This window comes from Periplaneta americana, chromosome 8 (assembly GCF_040183065.1).
Source record: "Periplaneta americana isolate PAMFEO1 chromosome 8, P.americana_PAMFEO1_priV1, whole genome shotgun sequence".
Taxonomy (NCBI): domain Eukaryota; kingdom Metazoa; phylum Arthropoda; class Insecta; order Blattodea; family Blattidae; genus Periplaneta; species Periplaneta americana.
The window spans coordinates 115658431-115674017 of NC_091124.1; the positions used below are offsets into that span (position 1 = coordinate 115658431).

Consider the following 15587-nt stretch of genomic DNA (forward strand, 5'->3'; position numbering starts at 1 on the left):
TTCGGCATATGTAGATGTATTGTGTCCTCTGGTTATTGCTTTAATGTGTTCTTTGTATCGAGTTTGGAATGATCTGCCTGTCTGTCCAATGTAGAAACTGTCGCAACTATTGCATGTGAGTTTGTATACATCTGCGTGGTTGTATTTATTTGTGTTGTTTGTGTGTTGAGATGTCTTTGTAGTGTGTTTTCTGTTCTGTATGCTATGTTCTATTTCTATTTTCTGAATGAGGATGCGATCTTGTGTGTGTTTTTGTTTTCGTATGTTAGTGTGATGTATTTCTTGTGTTCTTGTGTTTGTGTTATGTTTTGTGTGTTTTTGTGTTTGTTGAGTTTTTGTTTTGTGTTCCTAGCACAGATATGTAAACGACATACTCATATTATACAAAGGAAACAAACGACAAATACACAAACTACACTAATACATAAACAAAATACACCCAAAACTCCAAAACACACTGGAACTTGAAAACAATAACTCCATAAATTTCCTAGACATCACCATAACAAAAGTTGACAACAAACACACCTTCATAATATACAGAAAACCAACCACCACCACCACACACATACACAACACATCTAATCATCCCACACAACACAAACATGCTGCATTCAGGACAATGGTACACAGATTACTCAACATACCCGTGAGCCAACAATACTACAATGAAGAAGTGAACACAATCAAATACATAGCACAAGAAAATGGTTACAACCCAAACATAATAGACAACATCATAAGGAAGACAAAACACTGAAAATTATATCAAATTATGGGTACAACTTTTTGTACGTCTACAGCTTATATATTAGCAAATTTATATTGGTATTTCCATGTGTTCACACAAAGGCTCCTTTAACATGCTTTTTCATCTTCTATAGCTAAGTTATCTGGACGTTTCTCTGTCTTGTATAGCTCTTCTATATATTTTGTCCATCTGTTCAGTATTCCTTGTTTGTCTGTTATTTTATTGCCCCAGTGTGGAGATGAGAGTGAATGTGACTAATTAGGCCCTTCGGACGTCACTGAAATTTACTGCAAGGGTTAAATATAGTTCTGTAAGGATTTTTTATTTGATCAATAGAGCCCGGATTTTAAGTAATATGAAATTAAGAAATATGTTGCTAAAAATGGTAAAATTTGTAGCTAAATATGTAATGAATAAAAAAATGTGTAACTTGAATCTCGGCTTCATTAGATGTATTTTTCCACACATAAAAAATTACAGTGCACATATGATTCAACCTCAATTAATTATTGTTTGGAGGCACAATCAATAATAAATATTTTTCCATATTTTCTGTGGTTATTGATTGTCCCTTCAACAGTGACCCATACATAGAAATCGCCAAGTTAAGCTCTAATCGTTTTCATTGTGTCAATGTAGCAGAAGTTCAAATAATTTTTGATGTTGATTCATCCAGAATATTGAAGTTGCAGTATTTGCATAGGAGTGCTTGAAACGTTGGAACTCCATGTTTATATAACAGTATGTTTGCAGCAACCATTTCCATGCACAAATCTTTATTAAATTCACTGGTAGAAGACAAAGAAGTTCCAGCACCATTTATGTAAGAAGAACTTGTTTTTTCGACAGAGCACGTTTTTCATTTGTGACATGAAGTTCAGTTTTTAAATGTGTTTGTCACACACTTTGCACAGCACGATTTTGTCATCACTAGTAAAGGCATCGTCAATTGAAATCTAATCTTTTAACTTGGATAATATTCGTGCCATAGCAGTAGACTAACTAGCTGTATCACCTGATGTCAGAATAACCTTCTCAAGAAAACTGAAAGAACTACTGTTTTCTTTCAGAGCAACGATCTGTTTTCTTTCAGAACAACTGATTGGGGGGTGTTTGTGTCAAATGGCCATACCCACAGGATAATTTTCACTCTTTCCTTCACTGCTGTAGCAATACAATGACCCACTCTTCGCATTGGTATTTGTTCCAATTTAGCATTACTTCTTAAGGGATACACAAAATGTTAGCATGGCAAAAGTATGTCCACTTTTTTTTGGCAGAATATGTTATTATTTTCAGTTATTAAATTATTTTTATGCGTTAGAGACGAAGAGACAAGCTTTATAAACAACTTATGAGTTAAGTCGAAGGAAAATTGGTGAAAAAATGTGTACATACATGCATCCATACATACATACGTACGTACATACATACATACATACATACATACATACATACATACATACATACATACATAAATAAATAAATAAGTGTTCTGCAAACCCAGCATTCTCCAATCTTTACCTATTTTCTGCCTTACTCTTAGTCTCCGTGTATGATCCACATATCTAATGTCATCTATCTGATATCTTCTTCTGCCCCGAACTTTTCTCCCATTTATTATTCCTTCCAGTGATGCCTTCAGTAGGCAGTTTCTGATCAGTTTCAGCATCATTCTTTCTTCACCCACTCTTTCCAACACAACTTCATTTCTTATTCTGTCTGTCCACTTCACATGCTCCATTCTTCTCCTTATCGACATTTCAAATGCTTCTAGTCGTAATGGCCATGTTTCTGCCTCATATAATGCACACTCCACACAAAGCACTTCACTAGTCTCTTCCTTAGTTCTTTTTCCAGAGGTCCGCAGAAGATGCTCCTTTTTCTATTAAAAGCTTCCTTTGCCATTGCTATCCTCCTTTTTGTCTTCCTGGGTGCAGCTCATGTTACTGCTTATAATACATCCTAAGTATTTGAAGCTGTTCACTTGCTCTACTGCCTCATTTAGAATTCACAAGTTTACCTTCTAAATTTTTCTTGCGACAACCATGGTCTTCGTCTTGTTTGCATTTATCTTCATTCCATACTGCTCACAGCTGTCATTTAGCTCCAGTAGCATATCCCTTAGTATCATCTCCTCTTCTGCTAACAGTGCCATATCATCAAATCTTATGCAGTTTATTCTTCTTCCTCCTACTTTTTTACTCCTCCCATGTTCTGAAAACAGTTCTTCACCAAATCCTCCAAGTAGATGTTGACCAGAGTAGATGGTAAAGGCCATCCTTGTTGTACTCCTCTCCCTATTTCACTTTCTTCAGACATTTCATCTCCTATCCTTTGACTCATTGTTTCATATATAGATTACTGAACAGCTTCCTGTCATTCCAATCCACTCTGTTAAATGCCTTTTCTAGAAAAAATGTGTATTCTTTAAAAATATACAATATCCTTCAAAATATGTAATACAGTGAAACTTCTCATTTATGGACATCGAAGGAACGTAACAATCTATCTGCATCTGGGAGGTGTCTTTATTGGGAGGGAGGCTTCTCAATCTGACAGTAAATTTGTAATATGCATTATGTATCCCTTCACGCTTTAAATGAAATGTATTACTGCAGTTTAATTCTACATAAATAGAGCCTAATGTATTACAGTAAATTCTTTGCAACTTTGAACTACAGTAGATAAGACCTAAAAAGGAAAATAAAGTACTGTGCCATGCAATTTTATTCTAGGTCTACAGTTATGCAGTTCTGTAATTTACAGTTTTAAACTTAACCTTTACGTTTTCAGGTGCCATGTCTCTCGAAACAGAACAGCTGATTGAAGTGAAGAAAATAATTCTACTAACCCTATCATGTGTTGAATACAATTTCACAATCGTGGAAACCTGAACCCATCAGACAGGTTAAATTTTATAAGTTTGTTTATCCATCCGCTTCCAGCTAACAAGGGTTAGCCAGCTGGGCTGGTGGTAACCTACGAGATCCTTATTGTCTTCTTTCATGTTAAGGAATTTCTGTACAGTTCTCAAAACTAAATTTTCCATTTTTGTAACACATTAGGTCTTGAAATCCAAGTTCTGTTCGCAGTCAGGAGGTAAACCAAACTTTAGGACTGTGAAACAGCTCTCTGTGTCCGTGTCTGAGAGTGTCCATAAACGAGAGTTAAATTTATCATTATTTCTATATTTTTTCAGTTGGGACATAAAAATCTGTCCGTGTATGAGGAGTGTCGTATCTTGGAGGTGTCCGTAAGAAGAGGTTTCACTGTATATGCCAAAATATTTATTATGCACCAAAATATGTAACTTAAAACTCCGGAATAATGATCTCTTTGGTGTGATTTGTCATTATTTTAGCTTTTCTTATTGCTACATATATAGGAACAGAATATGTAATTACATAAAATTCAGGCTCTACATCAGAGACCGGAAAATTCCAAGTGCATTTGAAAAGTTCGTGACCTGACACATACATGGAATTGAAAATGTGTCAACATTGCTGTGTTGAAGTTAGCGCGCCGCCGAACAGATTGGCAAAAGTGGAAAATAGCGAGCTTTTTGTTGCCATTAAATATTTCATAAAAAAAAGGGAATGAGTCCAACAGAAATTAAAACAGATATAGATGCTACACGGAGGGAATCTGCTCCAGCGTTTTTGACTGTGAAAAAATGGGCAGCACTATTTAAACATGATTGAGAGAGTGTGGAAAAGACTCCTGCACTGGACATCGAGTAACAGCAACAAGAGAAGAAATCATAGAAAAAATCCACTATATGGTGTTGAATGATTGTCGACTGAAAGTGCAGGAAATTAGCGAGGTTATGCATATCTCAACTGAATAAGTGTGCCACATCTTAGTCAATGTCTTGGGCATGTCCAAGATCGGTTCCACATTTGTTAACATTGGAGCAAAATACATCTGATGTCAAATTTCGAGGGATTGTCTGGCTCGATTCCAGAAAAGTATGTCCGATTTTTTAGGCTGTTTATGGCCACTGATGAAATATGGGTCCATTACTACATAATAGAGACAAAACAGTAGTCGAAACAATGGAAGCACAGTGATTCTCTGCCTCCAAAGAAAATAAAAGCTGTTCATTCGGCTGGGAAAGTCATAGCATCCATGTTCTGCTATTGTAAGGAGATAATCATGATTGACTATCTAGTAACTGGAGAATATTATTAAAATCTTCTGCTGCAACTAAAAGGGAAAATTCGCGAAAAGAGGCCGGATATGACCAAGAAGAAAGTGTTATTTCATCACAATGCACCTGCTCACACATCTGCAATCGCATTTCCTAAACTATGCGCACTACGATTTGAATTGTTGCCACACCCCTTCTTCCCCTACTCAGCAGATCTTGCACCCTCAGATTTCTTTCATTTCCCAAAGCTCAAAACTCACTTAGCTGTTAGCTGGGAAATGAAGAGGTTATCACAGCTTTTTTTTTTTCTTCTTCTTTTTGCAGACCTCAAGGAATATCTGTACAAGGAGGGTATAACAGCAGCATTGCAACACCAGTAGGCCAAATGTGTGAATATCAGGAGAGGATTATGTTGAGAAATGATGATTGTTTTAGAAAAATCCCAGTTAAATTTCTGTTAGGCTATGAACTTTTCAAACAACCCTCGTAGCCTTTTCCACTCTCAACCATCATGTATTTAGTTAATTTCCCTGATTGTGTATAGTGCTATAATATAGAAAAAATTATAAATTTACTATGTGTTGTGAATTGTGTAGTAGATAGAAGTGTTTCGTGTGTGCAGCTTACCTCAGTGGTTGGTTGTGCCACAAGCAGTGTTGGACTGGCAGCTAGGAGATGCAGCACGACATTTTCGAGGAAGTAGGCCTCCTATTTGGTGCTGGGGTTCACCACAGGGAGCGGCTCTTGTGAGAATGGCAGATATCCATCCCACTATTACTGATAGGTAATTATGCATTGTATTATTCAGATGATTTATTGAAGGAAAAGATTTTCCTTGCTCTGTAATATATATTCCTCTCTCTCTCTCTCTCTCTCTCTCTCTCCCCCCCCTTCCCTCCCCCCTACTCCCTCCCTCTCTCTCTCCAAATTAAATTAAAATAAAATGGTTCTAGTCTTCTGTTACCTATCTTCCGTTGTATCAAAGATGAAGTATCAGTAGAAAGAAAGGTTATGGAAATTTCTCTTTATTGCAACCAAAACATGACGCAGGAAGTTTGGTGCAAACACTCTTAATGGAATATAGGCCTAACAGAAATTCAGCCAGTTATTGAACCACATAAATTAATTATGCTGTGTTAATGGTGGGCTAATATAATGAGTGGTAAACATGGAAAGTTACAGAAAAGATATATATATATATATATATATATGTTTAAATGTCTATATGTGTGTCCTACAGCTCATTTCTTGCGCTGTTTTGCCAAAGAATTAAATTTAATAATGCAACAAACACCCTCTGATTGAGTTTCTGGCTCATATGTACATGTATTACCAGGCAATATATCTCACTTGATGATATGTGTCAGAGGAAGAACAATTGTTTGTTTGCATCTGAAGTCTAACTAGTGTAATATGTAGCTAGTCGGCGATGTATGGAATGGAGGGGGATAGGAACTGGCCATCCTACCCCATTATCTCCTGGCCTAGTTGCCTCATAAGTAGTGCCTTCTTTGTATCACTTATGAGGTTCAGACCTTCGGACAGTTGGCTAAACAACAATATGCAACAAACATGTTCACAAACTAGTCAAGTTACGATACTTTATTGCAAATCTATAGGAACTCACAGCTCTCTGACGTGATAATGTCTTACAATTCTGTCTGCCGGTACGGGTGTAGGCTAGAAAAGTTGGCGTAACAAAATTCGGTAGGAGTTAAAAGCGTTCGAACGATAGAAAGTTTCTGATGGTTGTTCATTCAGGTATCAACATTTGGGGTATATCTCCACTACTTGACTAGTGCCAAGTGGGAAGGTGTAGCACATGGGGTGGGTAGGGCACGCAGATGGTTGGAGCAGTGTTGCCAACTGTGTGATCCGGATCATACAAATGCGATAATTTGGTATTATGTACGATCGTACTGTCCAGCCCGCAGATAGTACACAAAATGTACGATCCTGTCGATAAAGAGGGTAAAAATGTCAGAAAGGAAGGATTTTAAACAATTATTACAATTTATACATTCACACACACACATTTCTGCAGTATTGTGGGTATATTTCGCTTATACATTTGAAGTAATTTTCACAGTCTAGTACATATAGTCACGAAGCTTGAGGTGATTTTTTGCATTTCTCGCGATACAATGCTCCAAGCATTTGAGTACTAGCAATAATAGCCTGTGTGATAATAGCGATCCTAGTGCCTAGCAACTAAAGTTCAACTGTCATTGGATGCATATTCCCTACGTATTGAGCTTCATGACTGTATGTACTAGACTGTGCTATTTCTATAAACATTGCTTGCCTCTCTCTCTAAGTCCAGGTGACATGACAGCTTGATTTTGGTAAACATTATTATAGCGACAAGAAATCACGTAGTATCCATTACTTGTGACTATTCAAAAATGATGTTAACAAACATTCCTTTGTTTATTTTCAAATATCTCAGAGAAATGGTCTCTCCAATCTTTTCAATAGTCTAAACATAATTACTGTTGCCACGTAAGCATGTAATAACTAATAAGTTGAATAGGCCTATAATATTTTGAGAACTCCACAACAGAAAAAGGAAGTAAATATATTCAAAATATGGAGCTATTTTGTCCTACAAAGGATCTAGGAATAGCCTGTTATAGTACTTGCTTTGCCAGTCGTGTTTCATGATAATGCACAGGCAGTAAGTTTTTTTTTTTATTTAAGTAGGTTATTTTACGACGCTTTATCAACAGCTTAGGTTATTTAGCGTCTGAATGAGATGAAGGTGATAATGCCGGTGAAATGAGTCCGAAGTCCAGCACCGAAAGTTACCCAACATTTGCTCATATTGGGTTGAGGGAAAACCCCGGAAAAAACCTCAACCAGGTAACTTGCCCCGACCGGTAATCGAACCCGGGCCACCTGGTTTCGCGGCCAGACGCGCTAACTGTTACTCCACAGGTGTGGATGCGGGCAGTAAGAAATCAGGTATCATTGTGGTAGGTTCTGACATGAAATAGTGGCAATGGAATCAAAAGATAGTGGTAGTAGTCCTAGTAGGTTCTGCTCCCAAAAAATCTACATCTGGTGAACTTAAATTTATAGAACAGGAACAAAATTTTAGAAAATGATGGTAAACAATTCCTTAATTTAAAGCATGGTTATACTCTGACTAAACAAATTGTAAAAGGGGGTATATGTAGGTTCTGGCTCTTCTGTTCCTGCTGTTGTGGATCCTTCTGAGGATCCTCTAAAGTGAAGAGATAACAAAGTGTTTAAAAATCATTTTATGGACTGAACAATATTTCCGTGTAAGAATTTAAAAAAATCGTTTAAATAAAACTCTGTGAAGGGACTCTAGGTAAAATTACCAAAATTTGCCTATTTTGTATGTAGTGTACGATCCTCCAATCAAAAGTACGATAATCTGGAACCAATTGTGCAATCCAGTCAAGCCTCAGGGTTGGCAACGCTGGGTTGGAGTACAATTTCGGGTGCACAGTCAACTTCAAGAAGGTGCTGTAATTACACGCATCATTCGATTTAGATGCAATAAACAGCATGTGATTGCTAAATATTTTTCATGTAGAACTGCCAACTTTTGTAACCGTGGGCCACTACTGGTTTGTATATCTCAGTGGTAGAAGGAAATGGTCGTTTTCAAATGCATTTTTTGGAAACTGAAAAAGTTTCAAATGTTATGATGACATTTAAATACAGTAGCGTGCAAATTAATCCGAACACGACATATTTTTACATTTTCTGTCATTGTTGGCCTCACAGCTGCTCATACCGCTTTGACATCTGTAGTACGTGTAATTCCATTGTTGAAGGTCTGTCGTTATTATTTTTTTTATAATATGTGACATTTTGTCTGTCGTTTTGTACTTATAAGCATTTCAGTTGTGTTGAAGACTTAATACTGCAATCCTGTGTACATTCTGTCGTCTTCACAAATGGATACAACTCCACGAAAACGGTCTAAAATTATAACATTAGCAGAGCATTCTTCTATGACACAGAGGCAAATTGCTGCAGAATGTCACATCAGTTTGGCTACTCTTAAGTCGATGATAAAACGATACAGGGAGACTGGATCCATCACACCCCAGAAAAAAGGAAACTGTGGCCGGAAAAGGAAGACTTCACCTACAGATGATCGTTTAATTGTCAGGAAAAGTAAATTAAATCCTAGACTAACTGCTGTCGACTTAACCCGCGAGTTAATGGCTACCACTGGGGCGAATATTCACGTCACAACAGTGCGGCGTAGGCTTTTGGAAGCTGGACGAAGGGCTCGTAAGCCTATTAAGAAGCAACTGCTAACCCCTGTTACGTGCAAAAAATGCTTAATGTGGGCAAAATTACATCAACACTGGACAGTGAATGACTGGAAGAATGTACTTTTTTCCGATGAGTCTCATTTCGAGGTCCATGGCCACCGTGTTTCTTATGTACGGAAAGGATCCGAAAAAGTAATAGCAGCTCATCTCCAACAAACACCCAAATACCCCCCTAAAGTAATGTTTTGGGGTTGTTTTACACATGAAGGGCCTGGAGCATTAATACCTATCAAGGGAATGATGAATTCTGACAAATATATTCACTTATTGAAAACCAGAATCGTACCCCAGCTGCAAAAATCATTTCCGGATGGCAGAGTTGTGTTCCAACAAGACCTGGCACCATGCCATACGTCTCGAAAAACTACAGAATTCTTCAACAAGAAGAATATTCAGGTACTCCCCTGGCCAGGCAACTCACCCGACATCAACCCCATTGAGAACTTGTGGCCAATTTGCAAAAGAAGAATGCAAAAAATGGATTGTTCTACAAAGGAGAAGATGATTTCTGCCCTCATTGGTGTATGGTTTCACGATGAAGAAATGAATATTTGTGGGAAATTAGTGGAATCCATGCCAAATCGTCTCAGAGCTGTTATTAGGAACAAGGAAGGCCACATAGATTACTGAGGTATGTCTTAGATCCTTTTTTTATCCCGCTTGAGTGTTTCTGCATAAGTAATTACGTTGTTCGGATTAATTTGCACGCTACTGAATATCAAAATTACCCAAATTGAAGAAGAGAGAAACTACTATACTGTGATGATGGGAATAAGAGAATATCTGAAAGGGGAATTCGATCTGTCATTGAATAATAGAATATGTTTAATAATTCTGTAATAATGGCAATGATAATAAATAATATTCGTTGAATATCATAATAATACAAGTCTAGCTGTATGATTTAATGGATAGCCATACGCTTCTCAACTAAGTGATTTGTGGTTTGATTCCCAACATGGGTTGATATTTCTTCCATTCGATGAGACTGAATGTTTGTCCTTGATTTGTACTTGTCATGTAACATCTCTTTGGTGGCCCTTCAGTGTGCTGACCACACGATCAAGATTGTGAGATTCTAGTTTTGGTTCCACTATTCTCCTACCCGACATTGGATTTTAAGTTGGTAAAAGAACTTTTTCCCATGGCATAGCATCGTGATCTAAGGCATCATGCGTAGGACTAGCATTACTGAATGAGCATTGGTTCAAGTCCTCATGGTGGAAAAAAATTTTCTCATGAAGTTTCGGCCAGTGCACCTCACAAATTGCAAAGAGTCATCCTGGATATGTTTTGTCATATTTTGCAGAAACATAGAGGGCACAATGACTGAAGGTACCCCGTCTGAGACTAATCTTATTTTTGACTGGATTTTTGGAAAAAAGTTGTTTTCAGTTGACCAAAACACATTGTTATACCATTATACTGCAGATGAGGGGGAGGGGGGGGGAGACATGTTTTGTATCCACATTATAACTTATCCGCAGTATAACAAAACTTGTTTAACTGAATGTAACTACAGTACAGTACTTACATATTTTCATATTTTCTTTATGAAGAAGTCGCTCAGTTTAATTTGGCGAACTTGCCCTGAATGTTTTCTTAAAGCACATTGCTTAATGGCGGCAAGATGCATTTTGCGATCTGGCTGATGTTCCATCCAACTTATTACTTTACTTATTTTTTCTATCGCTAAAGTTAACTTTCAGCCCTGTGCACAGAATCACTCAGCTCATCAATGTTGTCTTCACAATCAGATACGTCTAGGCCTACCAGTTCACTTACACATTCCTCAATTTTTCTCGCGAAAGCAGCTATTTCATCAGTTAAAAGATTGGCAACAGGAAGATTTTGGTTCGGCATTTATGCAGTCTTCAATATCACTTTTCTGCAAACTTCTTTGTAGCACACTAGAAGTGATGGTCATATTATGCTCTGGAATTACAACTTCTGTCACCCATTATCAGTTGCATTAGTCGCCCCTTTCACGACACATTTAACCCAGCATTTCTCAAGTGATGTCGGGTTAATTCAAAGTTAATATAGCAAAATGAATTGCATGTACAAAAGAAATGTGGGCTTGGAAAGGATGGAATGCATTTTACAAAGTTACATAGTTTTAAGTCAAAATACAATATCAAACGGCTGGTGGACAGGTAAAAAATAACGGGACCTCCAGTGTACATTCAGTACAGTATTCTTGAAACAAAAGAGATTGGAAATACTATATGGAAGAAAAAGAACTTGGAAATGTGGGACTAGAGAACATGAATAAAAGAAGTTGGAACCAAGAATAGACTCCGCAAATTCTATAAAAGTGAACTTCTAAATAACATTTTTTAAATAACGGGGACATGATGATGCGCGCAGTATATCCGATTCCATGTTATACCAAGGCGTGGTATAACAGGTTTCTACTGTACTTTAAAGATAAATTTAATAATGGTTAATAAAACTTAGCTATACATGGCATCAGTGTCTTTACTAACGGAATTTTGCAAAATGAATTGAAGAATAACAAATCGAAAAAAACTAGGTAGTTATGTACTATTTTATTCAAACTTTCATATTATTTCCAATCTTCTCTGTACTGATCTTAAATTTTCAATAATAATTGCTTATTGTAGGAAAGGTGTAGTATATATGTTCGATCATTTCTAATTTTCAGGAGCTTTACATTTAATACATGAAATTCAGTATTATTAAAGTTTAACTTGAATTCCACATTAAATATGTTCTTCCGCGAACTTCGACTGTTTAAACTTGTGAAAATGGAATCTTCTTCCATTTTTTTACACCCTATAGCAATCAAACAAATTAAGTAGGTGACCAGAATTGGCACACATACATAATCATTTCAGTCTGTGAATGCACATAGTCGACTTTTTGAATACAAGCGTGATCTTGTGTAGAATACTTCATAGTTAAGTTTCGAGATTTGGGTACTGATTAATTAATTTCATCATTGCTAATGATATCAAAAAAAGTATATTGTGTAAAAAAGTACACTTTCTCATAATTATTATTTACTCTAGTCTTATTTTTTTCATGTCAATAGGCATTGTTCCAATTAAAAAATGTATGATGTGTAAAAAAGTACGCTTTCTCATACTTATTAAAATCTGTGTATGGGCTATAAATGAGGCGTTCAGAAGTCAACATGATTAACTCCACTTTTGGTTATTTCAGAGTTTCGAAGTTGGCAATGTATTAAATTGACCATATTTTCAGTGGTCAAAGTGATTAACTTCATAGTTCAGTAAAAAGCCCACAGAATGCAATATTATTCTTGACTACAACACAGAATCAATTGTATGTATTCAACTTTAACCTTGAATATCTCAAAATCTTTGGTAAAGGAGTTAATCATGTTGACTTCTGAATGCCTCAAATACGAGTCCTTGTCTATAATTCAACTCTATGAAAACCGCACATCAAAATCACCTTCCATTTCGGAAATATTTGCAGTGCAAGTTTTAAGTGACTCACCCTGTATATGATGTAGGTCAGTGGTCATCAGCATTCACTGAAATGGGTAACAGGTAAGCTGTATATCTGAATATGCACCATTGTGCAGAAGGATAGGGAGAAAGCATACCCGCTAGCAGCCACAGATGTGTGATAGTGCTGTCTCTTATTTGTGGATAAGAGACACTAGCCCGAGGGTGCACTGTGCTAATGACTGCTGATGTAGATAATGTGACTCAATGTCAGGAATATGCCTGTGAAACCTTATCGTCTCAAGTGCTACTCTCCTCAGCTGTTAATTTATGAATGATAGGGTCAAGAAAACATGAAAACAAAGACATTCACTGTTAAAATTAAAACTGGCCTAGAAGGTGTATTAAGGGGGGCTAAAAAATATGGGAATTATACCAGCATGTGCAGGAAATAATGTCTATCTATACAGAGGCTGCAGTATTTTGTCTGCATGTAATATTTCGGCTATCACACCGACAGTGACCAAGTCTAACATTATAACTAGGCAATGTTGCATAAGCGTGAATGGCTGTGTTGTCTTGGGCAGCTACGAAGGCATGCCCTCCATGAACTAAATCCCGTGAAAAGCGGTATAATTCATTCATGGCCTTAGTTTCGAAAGCTTTCAAGATGACCAGTTAGCATTCTAGGTAGTGTTGGAAACAGTAAGTTGCAAAGAGGCTATACCTGTTCATGAGTGTACTAATATGTCTTTAAATACCTCACCTATAAAATTATTTTCCAATTAACCAACAAAATGGATTATTTGACACTGGCTTTGTCCCATAGTTCCCTAATTCGAGGTATTTACTGTACTTATTTTGTACTAGTTCTTAAGATCATTGGAAGAAATATTAATAATTAAAAGAATCAGTGGCTTGAATGAAATATTTATTTTTTCATATGGACCATTTAATGCAGATTTAAATGGGAGTCTCTTTTATCATATTCTGTCTTACAAATGGCTTTTAAGGAATCCGCAGATTCATTGCCGCCCTCACATAACCTCGCCATCGATCCCTATCCTGTGCAAGATTAATCCAGTCTTTACCATCATATTCCATCTCCCTCAAATCCATTTTAATATTATCCTCCCATCTACGTCTCGGCCTCCCCAAAGGTCTTTTTCCCTCCGGCCTCCCAACTAACACCCTATCTATGTGAATAATTGTTTCCCCTAAAACATTGGCATAATATTGCCTTATTTGTCTTCAATAACGTTTATATACAATATTTTATTGTAAAATTAAATACTTTGTGTAGAACGTTCGCCAAATAAATCCACTCCCAAGCTGACAAATGAGTAAGCATTTATGAATAAGCATAAATCTGTGCCCACCTTGATCCCCAGACCTAGCCCCTTGTGCTTTTTACTTCTTAGAAGCAACTGCAGGAAAATGTATGCCATAAAGAAACTCAGTCATGAGAGAATTGCATTGGATGAAAAAAAAATTCCTTTGCAGATGTTAAAAATGTGTGGTCGTTGGAAATCAACATTTTCCTCGTCCTCCTCCTCCTCCTCCTCCCCTTCCCCTCAACTTTCTCCTCCCCCTCCTCCTCTTCATCACCATCATCATCTTTTAAGTTTGTGAGTGCTTTCAATAGATATGTATTTTATTTATATTTTTATGTAATAATACTTGCAAGGGAAGTACCCCAGCTCAAACGGCTAAAACCGAGTACAAATGCATTTAAAATACAGAGCTGAGCATGTTCTGCCACCCATCAAAGTTATTTATTTGTAAAACTCCGCAGTTGTGTACAATCAATGTTTAAAGGATAACGAATCTAAAGACTAGAGAAGCACAAGTCACTGAAGAAACAATACTGTGTAAGAGACAGTTATGACAAGCAGATCCACAAAAGACATAAATGAGACATTATTTGGTAAAAAAACTACAGGACATTTGCTTTAAACAGTATATATTAATACATGCAGTATGTACCTGTCCATATTTCCCGAACTAGAAGATACTATGTTGTGGTACATTTTTCCTTTATTCGTCATCAGAGTGCAAATGTGGAGCTTGCTTCAATGAAGTGATTAAAACACAACGGAATGGAACAGTATGCACACTTGACAAGGGCGACATGTGAACATGCTACATTGTCTTCGGTGTATCTGCACTGCATTAGTTCAGTATCAAAAGCCACAGTGATCACACTATCAAATGATGCACAGAAATATTAACTTCGTAACTGCACCTTTGCCACGCATATGTTAACATATGTCTGTACTTTGGTGTGAAAGTTGTTTGTAGATGACACACATCATCCGCCTTCATTCAGGCAGATGATGAAATATTGATCATGTAATGTGACCTGCAGTTTGTCAATTTACAAATGTACAAAATCAACAAGACCTCTGCAATAGAGTTTGTACTGTCTAAAAAAATATACATCCACTGGTTGGTAGTATTAGGTTGTCTGATGCCAGCATCTGTAAAGTAATATCCTTTTTGGGAAAACATTCTTCTATCAGATTGTAGTCTTTGTCCTGATCAGGAATCACAAAGTAATAGATATTTCTCACTAACATGTTCACCGAGGACCAAATATAAAAAGCTTTTCATGTGCTCTTTGATCATTTTTCCACTTCTACTAGTCGACCTGGTTGGCGAGTTGGTATAGCACTGGCCTTCTATGCCCAAGGTTGCGGGTTCGATCCCGGGCCAGGTCGATGGCATTTAAGCGTGCTTAAATGCGACAGGCTCATGTCAGTAGATTTACTGGCATGTGAAAGAACTCTTGCGGGACAAAATTCTGGCACATCCAGCGATGCTGATATAACCTCTGCAGTTGCGAGCGTCGTTAAATAAAACATAACATAACATTCCACTTCTACTCCAACATGGATGTTCCATGGACACATTGTTGCTAGTTT

General features: G+C 37.0%; 1 protein-coding gene across 8 annotated transcripts in view; it reads left to right on the forward strand.

Moving 5' to 3' along the window:
* LOC138704972 (myotubularin-related protein 10-B) overlaps positions 1-15587 on the forward strand; it is a 240583-nt gene that overhangs the window by 116136 nt on the left and 108860 nt on the right. For all 8 annotated transcript variants that reach the window (XM_069833461.1, XM_069833457.1, XM_069833460.1 and 5 more), the window contains one exon: positions 5527-5688. In XM_069833461.1, the coding sequence (XP_069689562.1) occupies positions 5527-5688 (162 nt within the window). The remainder of the gene's footprint in view (positions 1-5526; positions 5689-15587) is intronic.